The sequence below is a fragment of the Ursus maritimus genome, unplaced genomic scaffold (assembly GCF_017311325.1).
Source record: "Ursus maritimus isolate PB19 unplaced genomic scaffold, ASM1731132v1 scaffold_6, whole genome shotgun sequence".
NCBI lineage: Eukaryota > Metazoa > Chordata > Mammalia > Carnivora > Ursidae > Ursus > Ursus maritimus.
This window is the reverse complement of record NW_024426774.1, coordinates 35,867,376-35,881,711: the sequence shown is the minus strand read 5'-3', so window position 1 is coordinate 35,881,711 and position 14,336 is coordinate 35,867,376. Positions and strand designations below refer to the sequence as shown.

At 52.1% G+C, this 14,336-nt stretch overlaps 1 protein-coding gene across 1 annotated transcript in view; it reads right to left on the bottom strand.

Moving 5' to 3' along the window:
- The window catches only part of FBLN7 (fibulin 7), a 41,023-nt gene extending 28,507 nt beyond the window's left edge, over positions 1–12,516 (bottom strand). Inside the window, exons 1-2 of the mRNA XM_040623693.1 lie at positions 12,381–12,516; positions 652–686 (exon numbers count right to left, since the gene is read on the bottom strand). Coding sequence (XP_040479627.1) covers positions 652–686; positions 12,381–12,516 — 171 coding nt within the window. The remainder of the gene's footprint in view (positions 1–651; positions 687–12,380) is intronic.
- Positions 12,517–14,336: the final 1,820 nt, after the last annotated feature.

The following is a 14,336-nucleotide window of genomic DNA, read 5'->3' as shown; positions in this document are numbered from 1 at the left end:
AGGCGCCCCGACAGCTGGCGCTGAGTCAGGTCACCAGACGGAGGGCCCCAGCGCACAGAACACAGCGCCAGCTCGCTTCCCGACAAAAACAAAGCTCCTGCTCTGAGCCAAGGGCAGAATTGATGATTCTCAACGATCCGGGGGTTGAACGGTCCGTTCAACCCAAAGGGCCTTAGAGTCAGTCGTCTGTTCCTTCAAAAGACTCCCTCGTTCTTCGCTCTGAATTCATGCTCTGAAATCTGGGCTTGGTGACCTCGGTCTTTCTTTCTCTCTTGAACATTGTTAAAAACAGATGGATGATAAAACATAGAAAACAGGCGAAACAGGAATGCTCCATGCTTCCTGTACTTTCAAAAATGGAACAAGGCAAAGACAGAGAACCTCGGTAGAGTCAAACCAGCGTTCAGAGACCATCAACGCCCCGTGCCTGTTGCAAAGGTCTCGAAAAACTTTAAAACCAGAACAAGGGGGCAGGTGCTTATCACGATAAAGACTATCTCACTTAAAGCATCACACTTATTGATAAACATCCGAAGCTTTCCAGCTGTTACCTTTGAGAGTCAGGACATGAAAAGGAGTAAAGAAGGGGGTGAACACCGATCGCCATTGGCCTTGGGGGGGGGGGGGCATCACCTGCGGGCTGTGTGTTACCTCGGCATAGCCTTGTCTAACCTGACTCGCATCACCTGCACAGAACAAAGGAGAACATTAAGAAGATAATGAGGGTTATCTCCAGGGACGGGCTTATGGATCATTTCTAATTTTATTTTTTATACCTAATTTTTTTCTACAACGAGCACTGGTTTTTATCATTTTAAAAATTTTGCTGAAAGGCAGCAGGGCGGCTGGGAGTCACGTGGCCGCCACAGCCTGGGTGGCTTCCAGGCTCGCCAGTGGGGCGCTGTGGCCACGGTGAAGACACAGCCACGGCCGCTCTCCCAGGGAGGCGGCCAGGCCGCGGCACCTTGGGGATTTCACCAAACAGATGACTCACTGGCCTGATTCAATGGATGCTTTTGACACAGCTGAATCCCCAGTCGCCCCTGGAGCTCGTTAATCCATGGGGGCTCCTTGGCCTCCACCCTACCAGGGCCTGACTGGGCCCGGCCCCAAACGCAGTTGCTGGGAAGAGAAGTTTTGTTTGTTTTCCTTCTTTCTCCCCCATTGTGGTCCTTCCCACGCAGGTTCTGGGGCACCGGGCAGTGACCTCCTGCCATCAGTCCCCTGCCTGCGCAGCACTGCAAGGCCACCCCACCCAGACCTGATTTCCTACACCCACCCTCCCTCCCTTAAAGAAAAAAAAGAAGCGGCAGCTGCTTATACACTTGATCTCAGCCAAAAGGCCGAGACGGGATAGGAAGTCGCTTTTACAGATGGTTTTGTGACTTGTGTGCGATTTACATTTGTGAAGTTCCTCACAGTTTGCAAAGCTAAGTCTGCTTCAAAGACTACTACTGGCTGGGAGCAACCCTGGGAAGGCCTGGAAGGTCTCTCTTTCATAGATGAAAATATATAGGATGCAAGTCTAGCGACATTCCCCACACCATGCAGCTTAGGAGTGATAGAGCCAAAATGGGAACCCCAGTGACTTCCGTCCCAGAGCTACCACCCCCAACCCCCAAGCCCCTCGGCTGTACGTGCCCCAGTGGACCGTTTTAGGTCCTGTCTCATATGTTCTTCACACATCCCTGTGTGGTGAATGGTTTTCTTGATTAATTTGCACTAGAAATTGTTGACTCTATGACCCAAGCAAAATATCCCACAGGAGCAGCCTTCTGACTCCTGAGCAAGCGTCAGGTGAGGGAGCATGGCAGTGGGGGCGGGAAATGGGGAGGGAGTTCAGGAAACATCCCTGACTGCACTGAGCCAGGCGAGGAACTGCCTCCCTTTTGTACAAGGTGGCCAGGGACCTGACAGCTGGGAGAGGGTTCTCTGGGTCACAGCTGCCCCAGGGGACATGGGAGGGCCACATTTTGAAGTGGGGGAGAGGAGACCAGTGCCAAGGCCTCTGCCAGGTGCCTTGGGGTGGTGCCATGGGGCTCCGGTAAGTAGAGAAAGAAGGTCAGAGTATGTGGAGGAAAAGGGGGCCTGGGTTCCACTTGGCCACTGGGCAGCCAAGTGCGTCAAATTGGCTGTTGGGCCCGGGCACAGCTGTCCTGTGTTTCTGGTGACATTTTCCAGAGCCCTTCCCAGCAGTGGACAATGGGCACCAACCTCCCAAGCCTCATTATGGTGAGATGTGCTCACCTGGCCAGTCACAATGGAAAAACCTTCAAAGACCAAGCACAGTAGGGCTGAATCCTGGGGCGGCGGGGAGGGCGAGGGCAAGGTTTCGGGCAGACTTGCTGAGGGAAGGTCTCGAAACCCTGGCCCATCCCTGCCTCCAATCTCACTGGGGTGAAGCTAACTGAACAAATAAGTGTAAGAAAGAACTTTGTGAGCGCAGAAATAAACTCATGCACTTATGTTCAGTTAATTTATGACAAAGGTGAGAACACACAATGGGGGAAGAACAGTCCCTTAATAAATGCTATTGGAAAAATGGGACAGCCACATGCAAAAGGATGAAACTGGACCTCTATCTTATACCATCCACAAAAACGAACTCAAATTGGATTAAAGACTTGAACATAAGACCTGAAACCGTGAAACTCCTAGAAGACAACATAGGGGATAAGCTTCTTGACATCATTCTTGGCAACAATTTTTTGTATTTGACACCCAAAGCAAAGGCAACACAAGTGAAAATAAACAAGCGGACTACATCGAACTAAAAAAGTGTCAGCATGGCAAAGAAAACCATCAACAACATGAAAGGCAACCTATAAAACTGGAGAAAATACTTGCAAATCATATATCTGATAATGGTTTAATATCCAAAATACGTACAAAGAAATAAAATCTTTTTTTTTTAAGATTTTATTTATTTATTTGACAGAGATAGAGACAGCCAGCGAGAGAGGGAACACAAGCAGGGGGAGCGGGAGAGGAAGAAGCAGGCTCATAGCAGAGGAGCCTGATGTGGGGCTCGATCCCAGAACGCCAGGATCACGCCCTGAGCCGAAGGCAGATGCTTAACCACTGCGCTACCCAGGTGCCCCTAAAATCTTTTTTTTTTTTTTTAAAGATTTTTACTTATTTATTTCAGAGAGAGAGCACACACGAGCTGGGGAGACAGGCAAAGGGAGAGAGAGAGAGAGAGAAGCAGGCTCCCCACTGAGCAGGGAGCCCCACGTGGGGCTCGATCCCAGGACCCTGGGATCAGGACCTGAGCTGAAGGCAGACGTTTAACCGACTGAGCCACCCAGGTGCCCCTAAATAAATAAAATCTTAAAAAAAAAACAAAAACCCACAATGAGATCACCTCACACCTGCAGAATGGCTGGTATCAAAAGGACAAGAAATAACAAGTGTTGGTGAGGATGTGGAGAAAAGGGAACCCTTGTTCAGTCTTGGTGGGAATGCAAATTGGTGCAGCCACTGTGGAAAACAGTGTCTGAGATTCCTCAAAAAACGCAAAATGGAACTACCATTTGATCCAGCATTTCTACTTCTGGGGATATATTTAAAGGAAACAAAATCACTCTCTCGGAAAGACATCTGCACCTCCGTGTTTGTTGTAGCATTTTTCACACTAGCCAAGATATGGAAGCAACCTCAGTGCCCCACAATGGATGAAAGGATAAAAAAAAAGTGGTATATATAAACAATGGAAGGGAATATTATGCAGCCATAAAGAAGAAACGCTTGCTATTTGAGACGATATGGCTAGACCTTGGGGGCATTATGCTAAGTGAAATAAGTTGGACAAAGATATGAACACACTTATATGTGAAATCTAAAATACCAAACCACAGATACAGCAAACAGATTGGCGGGTGCCTGAGTCAAGGGGTTGGGGGGTGGAGGAAAGGTAGGAAAGATGTCAAAAGGTATAAACTTCCAGTTATAAGATAAATAAGTTCTGGGGATGTGCTGTAGAGCATAGGGACTGCAGTTAACTGCACTGTATTGTACATTTGAAAGTTGCGGAGAGAATAGGTCTTAAAAGTTCTCATCACAGGGGTGCCTGGGTGGCTCAGTCGTTAAGCGTCTGCCTTCGGCTCAGGGCGTGATCCCAGAGTCCTGGGATTGAGCCCTGCATCAGGCTCCTCTGCTGGGAGCCTGCTTCTTCCTCTCCCACTCCCCCTGCCTGTGTTTCCTCTCTCGCTGGCTGTCTCTCTCTCTGTCAAATAAATAAGTAAAATCTTAAAAAAAAAAAAAGTTCTCATCACAAGAGAAAAACAACTTGTAACTATGCAAGGTGATGTTAACTAAACGTACTGTGGTGAGTATTTCACAATATATCATATATTGATATAGCTGTCAATTATATTTCAATAAAACTGGAAAAAAATAAAAGAAAGTTCCCAAGATTAGAAAAGAAAAGAAAAAAGAAGAGAAAAGAAAAGAAAAAAGAAAAGAAAAGATCCTTGTGCTCTTGGCAAGCCAGGGTGCTGGAGTCAGGGCCAGGGAGGGTGCCAGGGAACGCAGAGAATTCTGGCCTTTTGATATGAGGCCTGATGGATCTGTACGGCAATTGCTACTAACATGGGATTCCTTGCTCCCAAAGGGCTAGAAATGGATCCCTCGAGAGCCATGCTCAGAACCCGGCGCCTGGAGTGGGACTTCGGCCCAGGCATTCTGGGTTCATCTGCAGAGCTGGGTGCTGAGGCGGGCATCCTTACAGACCAAGTCAAGTGCTCAAGACGTCTGTATCATGGGAGCAAAACACGTCATTGGAGGGGACTAAGGAGCTCCATGCTTCCCTTGCCAAACTGCGAAAGCTTCATCCTTTTACTTGATCGTAAAAATAAAGCACATTCCCTGCCAAACAACTCAAAATCCTGAAAACACATCAAAACAAAGAACAAGTCCCATGATCAGAGACAACCACTGTTAACTTCCTGTTTGTTTTTAGCTTCTGGATCAGACACACACTCACATGCCCACAAGCATCATCTTGCATACCCTGGACCACAGAAGGCCGGTTCTAGATCAGCTCTTCGTTCTCCAAACCTGGGCGTGGCGTCGTTTCCATGTCAACCAGCATAGCCACTCGTAGGACCCTGGACCTCGATTTCACTTCTGACCTCTGTGCTCTTTTCAGTCTGGGGAAGGGGCTCCATTTGTCAGCCCGCCTCCCCTCCCACACCCCCCACCCTCTCCTGCTCCGGGCCACGAGGAGCAGTGGCATGGGAGACAAGTCAGTTCTCCTTTGTCCATGTAGCCCTTGGCAAGGTTGGTCCGAGGGGGCTGCGAGGGCCTCCGGGGCTGGGGGACAGGAAGCAGGCCCGACACTCCGTGTCACCCACCTGCACTGCCACAGCAACAGCTGGCTTGGGCCTGCCCCTGCCCATCTCAAGCTCTCAGACCCCAACCATAAAAAGCCACCATGGGCTCCATGTTCCCTTTCACAGCCAACCTCCCATTCCGGTGGGAAGGCTCATGGAAGCCATGCCTGGGCAAAGGTCAAATCCAGACAGGGCTGGCATGCGGAGGGCTCCATGCAGGGAAGGAAAGACATACCCCAGAGGCTGAAGAAGTCACCGCTCAGGGCCCCAACTTTCATGGGCCTCTTCCAGGGCCCTCAAGGGGCCCTCGTTTTTAATATTTTTCTTGAAGAGATCCCCTCAACTGGTGTAAGTTTCCATCCTTTCAAAACCTGGCTCCACGCCTGGCTTATGCCATTGACAATAAATATTGCAAAATAGTTTGTTTCTTTGAGTTAATAACCTTCTTTGAAATGGAACCAAGAAGAGACATGCAGCGAAACTCTTCCACCTTTGAGGAGAAAAGACCAGGATTTGTGGGGTCTGTGATCAAAGCCTTCAAAGGGGTAGACACTTCATGTCACTCAAGGCCGATGGCAGCATCTGCAGAGAAGATATGAGCCAGTGATGGAAATAGCAACAGAAGTCACCCCACCTAGCTGTTCCCAAGCTGGGGTGGAGGTGGCATAGATGGTTCCGGAACACACAGGCCAGTGTTAAGAGCTGGGAGGGTGGAGGCATTGGCCCAAAGGCTCTTGGAAGTAACGCAGCCACAGAACTGCGCTCCACGCATCCTGCCATCCGCAGGGAAATCTTGCCCACCTTCCCCTCAACTCGTTCTCTCATAATATTTACTCCAGAGGATCTAAAGGACACTTCTCGGAGCTACGACAGTCCCCTTTCTCTGAGACTAACGAGTGGCTTGGGAGATGTGGGCCTCTAGAGGCATTTTATACCTCAAGACCCTACCTGCCGGGCCAGGGGTGGACACAGACAAAGATGTTATGTGCCCCCTGCCCCAGTTCACCCCGTCACCATGCCAGAACCCAGTAGGCCTGACCCCTGCCACTACACCAGGCCTCCCGGCCACTTGGGTTCAATTTATAAATGCAATTCAAGACCCAGAGCTGGCTCTCAAGGCACCTAAGGGCATGGGTGAAACTCCAGTGTGTGCATGGCGGGGCGGGGGGGGGGGGGGGGGGCTTAAGGCTCTTGTTCTCATGTGACCTGGCTCGATGGTCTTCCTTACAATGGCAGTCTCGATACAGCGACAATTCCCAAGAGCCACCTCGGTGACAGTAGCTCCCGAGACCCCTCCAGGTGGCCACGGATGACCCCTCAGGCATCAGAGGGGCCGTCTCTTGAGCTGGTTTCTTCTAAGCCACAGCTATGTGTCCTGTCAGCATTTTGTTAATGGGAACACAGATGTTTTGATGCCTTTAGGTCTAGGAAAGGACAGAGCAGCCTTGCCAAATGTGTGCCTGCTAGCCAAGGCTCGAAGCCCTCCACGTCTGAGTCATGTCGGAGTCGTGCATGTTTTCTCTCCAGAAGTTATTTTAATTTTAAACCAAGTCAGAAGCGGGTTATAACTCCTTCGACTTCTCTCATCCCGGTGACCTCTACCCAGCCCCCAAGAAGAGGAGAGAAAGTGGACGCTTCTAGGGGAAGTGAGAGAATTTGGCTTGGGGACTTGCCCAAGGCCCTTGTATTGGTCAGGGTTCTCTGGAGAAACAGAACCAACGGAATGCAGTTGTGTGTGTGCACATCCTACTGAGGGAGACAGAGGGTGAGAGGCGGATTCATTTTAAGGAACTGGCTCATGCAGTTATGAGGGCTGAGAAGTCAAAATCTGCAAAGCGTGTGGCTGGCTGAAGACCCGGGGAAGAGCTGACGTAGTGTGGATCCGAAGGCAGTTTGGAGGCAGAACTCCCTCCATCTTGGGGGATCCCGGTCTTTCGGCTGGGGCCCACCCACATTATGAAAGGCAGTCTGCTTTACTCAAAGTCTATGGGTTTGATGCTAATCACATCTAAGAAAAATGACTTTACAGCAACATCTAGATTCTAGGTGTTTGACCAAATATTTGGGTGCCATGGCCTAGCCAAGTTGCACACATAAAATTAGCCACCACAGTCCACCAGCTGGAGCCTCCTTTTGGGGTCCTGGACCCCTGGGGTGCTCAGGGCATCTTGGGTTTTTATGCTGGCCCTCCCTAATTCTATACTTACACCCCAACCCCCTTTCTTGTGTAACTTTTACAACGACCACGGGAGTGATGACAACAGAGGGGGCCCAGAGCAAGCCCTGTCACCACGCCTCATACAAGGAACTCATCAGATGCTCCCAGCAACGCCAGGATGGGGGCACATTATTACGCCCACTTCACAGGCCACGGTGACACGTCCAGGATTTAACCCCCAGCATGCTATCTCCAGACCCTGATGCGATGGGATGGCTGGGTCTGCTCTAAAGACGGGGTCCACCTCTGCCCATCTCCTGACCCTCTTGGTTTACAGCGCCCATCTCCTGACCCCCTTGGTTTACAGCGCCCCCTGCTGGCCCTGCTGGTTACCTTCTGGACACCCTCTCAGCCCACCTCTGCCCTGGCCACTAGGCCGGTGTGAGAGCAGAACACAAGTTATAGATAACTTGGAATCTGCATCACTGAGCGTAGGATCTGAGCTCACACTAGATGAACCAACCAACAAATGGATAAATGAGGAGTGAAGGAATGAAGTAAGTGTGAGGCCAGGACAGTCGTGTTCATCTCATTACCCAGGACCCCCTTAATCTTTCACAGGCTTGCTGCCCAGGTAACTTTCGCCCAGTCGCCGCCTTCACCTGCAGACCTGGTTGTGTCTTACCAGCACCGGCATTATCTTTAGCAAACACAGTGCCCAGCCCAGCGGGGAGCTTAGTTCACACACACGCATGTGCATGCCCCCCCTACACACCACACACACACACACACACGCACGCACAGAGCTGTGCTGCACAACCAGCCCCGGTCTCCTGCTGGTACGAGGGCCCTCCTCTCACCTCTCTCCACAACTTGAGGACCTCAGAGCCTCAGAAATGGGACACGTTATGCCAAATTTAATATAGTGCACCTTTTCATTCATTCATGTATTCACGATTCCACAGATACTTACCTCATCCCCTACTTCAGGTCAGGCACTGCTGTAGGAGACAGAACCCTCTTTATCTCGGCTAGTCCTCCTTGCAGCCCGATTAGGTGGGCACCATTATCTCCATTTTACAGCTAGAGAAACTGAGGCTAAGGGACACCCAGCTGGTGGATGGCATGGCTACCTTGCGCGCCACGCCGCGTCTAGCCCATCGATTCGGAAGGCATGTTCTGCCTCTTTCTTCAGCTTATGGGAACCGGGATGAGGGTCTCAGAGAAGCCCCCCACCCCCGTCTGCTGGTGGCCCCTCTCGGCCCCCCAGGCTTTCCCCGACACACACATAGACCCTTCCAGGAATGTGCACACTGGGCTGTTGTTTGCTTCGGTGTGTGGCACACACGTGTGTGCGTGTTCACACATGACCCGAGAGTTCTGTGACTTATGAAAATTGACAACTGGGTTTTACCGGAAAACCGTGTCTGCTGTGGTTGACTTTGAAGAGGGGGAGGAGGGAGGGCCTGATTCCGGCCGGAAGCCTCAGCAAAGCTAACGGGACCGACAAAATGTCTGCTTTGAGCTTGGGCATGATGGGAGATTCGGAGTCTTGGGAGTCGTTATTCTTAGAGTAAGGACTAGCCTGGATGGTTGTGAAGGCTAAATAAAAGATGTGCTATGCTTCCAGATCTTCCTACACTCTCCAGCGAACCGTCCCAGGTGTTTCTGGGTGGGCAGGCACTGGTGAGATGGACATGATCCCGGCCCGGCCCATGGCATGTGTCCCACCTGCTCTCCCCGTGTCCTCCCCTGCCCCCTGTGATCCATGCTTCCCACGGTCAGAGGTCAGAGGCCAGACTGCATCCCTTCCTTGCTTAAAGCCCCCCGTGGCTCCCCACGGATGGGAATAAGGCCAACCCCTACTGTGGGGAGCTGAGAGAGCGTGTTCTTTCCCTAGTGCTGGTGAAACAAATCAACATAAACTCGGCAGCTGAAAGCAACGCGAATTTATTATCTCATAGTTCCGTAGGTCAGAAGTCCGACATGGGTCTCGCTGGGCTCACATCAAGGTCAGTTCCCAGGTTTCGGGGATGAGAATATAGACGTCTTTGGGGGCTGTTCCTGTGCCTACAGAGCCGTGTGTGATCAAGACCCACCATCGCCAGCCGTGCCCAGATCGAGCGCCCTCCTCTGTCCAAGGAACTCCGGTATTTGGACCTCCTCTGTGTCTCTCCATACGCCTCAGCAAGCTGGTTTCCACCCTAGGGCCTTTGCACTGGCTGTTTCCTCTGCTCAGAGTAGTCTGCCCCTGGTCCTCAGAAGTCGGGTTCTGGGGCTCCTGGGTGGCACAGTGGTTAAGCGTCTGCCTTCGGCTCAGGGCGTGATCCTGGCGTTGTGGGATCGAGCCCCACATCAGGCTCCTCCGCTATGAGCCTGCTTCTTCCTCTCCCACTCCCCCTGCTTGTGTTCCCTCTCTCGCTAGCTGTCTCTAACTGTCAAATAAATAAAATCTTAAAAAAAAAAAAAAAAAAAAAAGTCGGGTCCTGTCCTTCCACTTTCACGGAGAAGTGCCCTTCTCAGAGAGTACCTGCCTGCTTCGTGGAAGGAAGCCTCGGAGCCTTCCTTCCAAACAGCGCCCTGTTTCAGTTGTCTGCCTTTGGATACTTCCCACGTTTATCTTGTTTTTCTCTTCTTGCTCAGTAAGCTACGTGACAGCAGGGCCTGTCCCTGCCTCAGCTTCCCCTCCCCTACCCCGTACCGAGCACTTACTATGAACATGTTCTCTGAATGTCGTTCACTTTCTCCTTACTACAATCCTATGAGATGCGTGTGTCTCTTATCCTCACTGTTCATTGGAGGAAATGGATTCATTAAAGGCAGGACCTTGCCCCAGAGCACTCAGCCAGGAAGAGTGGGAGCCAAGACACCGACCAGGTACTGTCAGTCTTTTCTACTTGCTGTACTGCCTCGGGCCCTGCTGCGTCCCCCGGCCTAGTACAGCACCCGGCCCGCAGCAGGATGGGCTCTCAGGACACAGTGGTTGAATGAGCACATTATCTTACTTGTTAGCTTCCTTCTGGGAGGGTAAAATCTTGAATCCTGCAATCAGACAAAAGGCCTAAATCACAGGAGCCCCTGAGGTCATACGGACATGTTCAGCTGATTCTAACTTGTTTGTATGTTTTCTCACTACAGTGTAAATGACTGATGCTTCTCTGGAAGCAGCTTTTCTTTGTTTCTTTAACTCTGTGGTGCTTTCCCTTTCTTCAGAGAAGCTGGGAAGCATCGATGCCCTTGGGTCCCTGGGCAGTGAGCCCAGTTACAGCTGATGCTCTCTGACCCCAGCCCCTCCTGCAAAGATGAGGGACACAGCCCAGGTGTGCAGAGGGATGGGTTCCTCCTGGGCTTGCAGGGTACCTCCTCTTGAGGGTCGAGAGGTACTTTAATCTCCAGCATAAAGAGAAATGTCTGAGTCACTGGCCGATCCAGAGGGCAGCAGTGCGGCCAACGTGCAGCTTGGGGACTTTGGGGTGCCTAGGGCTGCCGCTAGCCTCTCCCCAGCCCTCCCCAGTCTTTGATGTACACAGTTGTCAGGTTTCAACCTTACTCAGAAACCCAAGCCCAGGATGAGCGCCTTGGGCCTTGCTTCCCATTTAGCTGCCTCCTGAGGGAGATTCAGCCGCCCAGACTGCCAGAGGGGCACACGTTTTTCTGCACACAGGGAAAATAAATGATTACTTTCTTGACTATAGATTTCACCTACTGAAATGGGTAGATTTGGATCCTGTCAAAGTATAGGGACTTATCTTTTCTTTTGTGAAAATGTAATGGCCTAATTTTGGGACCTAGGCAGTTACTGAAAAGCAATGGAAGACTCTGGTGGAGGGTTTGAAAGGATGTAAAAGTTCTACCCACCCATGGAGTCTGGCCCGATGTCTACAGGGCCCTTGGGGCTGCATGAGCCTGGAGAAGGTTGGCAGCAGTCCAGCAGCCCCATCATTGTCCCCGCAGAACAAGAGAGTGACCGGCACGGTCAGGCTTCTGTCAACAGTCTGGAAACGACCCCTCCTCTGGGGACATCTGGAGTACGGGCAGCTGGCTGCGAGGCAGGGCTGGGTGGCCACGGAGGTAGTGCCGGCACCCAGATGGTGAGGGGAGCAGCTGCACAGGGTGAGATGGTCTGGTCTGCCTGGAATCAAGTGTGGTGTCACACAGGATTGCTCCTCCGGGGTGAGCAGGTCTGGCAGGGCAGCGGTTCCCAGCTAAAAGACTCCAGGCGACCCAAGATAGCACGGTGCTGCGAGGTCACACTGTCCTTCCCTGGCAGGCACACCTCAGTCCTCGCTGTCCACACTGTCAATACCCACCACCCAAGGCGGGGGCCAGAAACTACCCTCAGGGAGCAAAGGGGCCTCCATCCTTCTCTGTAGTCAGGGCTGTTCTGGAGAGGACTTGAGCCCCATTCCTGAAGCTGCCAGGGAGAGGAGGACACTGCTGGAGAAGGCCCAAGGTGCCAGGAAGGCCTCTGTGTGCCCTGTCCTCACCCTGACTGCACGCGTTTGCCTGGACACAGGTGCCCGTGTGGAGTACATCTCTGGTCCCTCTGAGGGAAAGTTGGCAGAAACAGTCACAGTCCGCCCCCAACCCCCTCTCCGGCCATCCCCGGCATCTGCAAGGAGACTGTGCCGCTTTCCCCATAAAGATGGAGATGTGGGCGCCTGGGTGGCTCGGTCGGTTAAGTGTCTGCCTTCAGAGTGGGTCATGATCCCCAGGTCTTGGGATCAAGCTCCTTGTCAGGCTCCCTGCTGATCCGGGAGACTGCTTCTCCCTCTGTCCCTCCCCCCTGCTTGTGTTCTCTCTCATTCTCTTGTTCATGCTCGCTCTCTCTCTCGAATAAAGAAATAAAAAATCTTAAAAAAAAAAAAGATGGAAATCTGTTTTCCCACCTCCTGGATCTACTCTGGCCTTGACTTGCTTGTGCCTTGCTCTGGCCAACAGAATGTAGTGGAAGCGATAGGCCAGCCCCAAGGCTGGATCCAGGCTAACCATGTTGTCTAGTTTCTGTCTCTGATGTTTGGCCATCTAGGGCCTTGCTGACTTGGCACAGACTGCCCCTCTCAGGGCTAGCAAATTCCTAGAGGTAGCAAACGACTCAACACCCACCTCCCAGCACACCTTTGATATGCAAGCCAACCAGTCCAGAACCATTCCCCCTGCTTTATCTGGCTCTAGCACTTGCGAGGCACTAACAGCCCCCCAGCCTCCCCCTCCATCCTCCTCCAGTAGCCCCAGGGTCAGGCATCAGGCAAGTAGAGGCAGCCCTACACCATAGCCCTCTAAAAATAGTCAAGCCAATCCCAACTTGGTTAGCCCCCTTACCCTGTCTCATCCATTCCTTCCCCCAGAAACCCCAATAAAGGCTTTCTAGAAGTTCCTTCCCTGTCTCTGCCTGCTGTTCTCTCCTGAGGCCTCACGAGGTCTGGCATGCCCCATCCTTGTGGGAGCTCTTAGTAACAAACTATCCTTTCAATGGCGGCGGTCTCCTGACCTGCTGGCATCACCATACCTGGATAACCCCCAAATCCCAGGTTCATTTTTTAAAAAGATTTTATTTATTTGAGACACAGCGAAAGAGAGAGTGCACAAGGAAGGGCAGAGGGAGAAGCAGACACCCTGCTGAGCAGGGAGCCTGATGCGGGCCTCCATCCCAGGACCCTGAGATCATGTATTTTAGAGCAGGGTCTCAAGAAGTCTCGCGTGTTGTGCTCAGCTTCAGCCCTCTACCACCACAGCATGTGCAAAGGCCAGGCTAGCCTGCTGGAGGGAGAGTGGTTGTGTGCGGCAGAGCCGAGATACAGCACATGAGCCGCCCTAGACCAACCAGCCCCAGCTAACCTGGCAGCTGCCCGCAGATGAAGGAGGGGCCCAGCCCAGAGGGGCCAAGTCTGGAGCAGACCAACAGAACAGCCCAGCTGAGCCCAGCCCCAGTTGCCCCGCTGGTCTGCCAAATCCAGATCCAGAGCAGCTCTTTCAAAACCAAAAGCAGGGTCCCCGTCCGTTTTGATCCTGGCACCCGGGCCACTGAAGGCACCGAATACTTGTTTTGTGAAATACAGGTCCGTTCACCCCCACTCTCCACCCCCGCTATCTGAAAGTAGAGTGTTCCAAGGAAACCTTTTTGTAAGCCAAGGTGGCAGAAAGCAGAGATGCAATTACCATTAATTCATATGGAAATTAATTTGAGCTTTCCCAGACAAAGCCCAGATGCTCCCAGACCCAATTTAAAGCTCTGGCGGCGGAGGCTTAGAGGCTGAGTGCAGTTCCTGGGGAAGGCGCTGAGTGGCGCCACTCTCGCTGCTCTTGGTGCCGAAGCGGCTGTACCCGCTCGCTGCAAAACTAACGCTGATCGGTATTTTTGCTTTTCGCTTTTTTTCATAAAAGCGAAAATCCTCTTGGGATTTCCTTCGGCGAGTGAAAACAGGTACTAATGTAGGTCTTTCCTAAAAAGCGAAGTGGCGCCATGCAAACTCTCAAAAAGTGGGGAATACCTGTACCCCTATTTTAGATCTGGATGCTTCACGTGTGCCTGTCGCTTCAACCCATCCCCATGCATTCGTGCAGGCACCCCTGATCAGTCATGGTGTCCTTTCACTCTGAGCTCTGAAGCGACCAACAAGCCATCGCAACCTAGACAGGGGGCAGGCCCAGGCGATGGACCCGAAGCAGCAGCGCAGCTGACCTGGATAAGCTGACCCCGATCTGCGGGGATCTGCGGGCGACGGACAGGCTCGCTCGGGTTTTCCTTCCTTCACCCCTCATCTCATTCATCGCAGACCAAGGAATCCTTCTCGAATCCCCCTTCCCCGCCCTCCCCTGACTCAGTCACTAGGGGAGAGTGGATG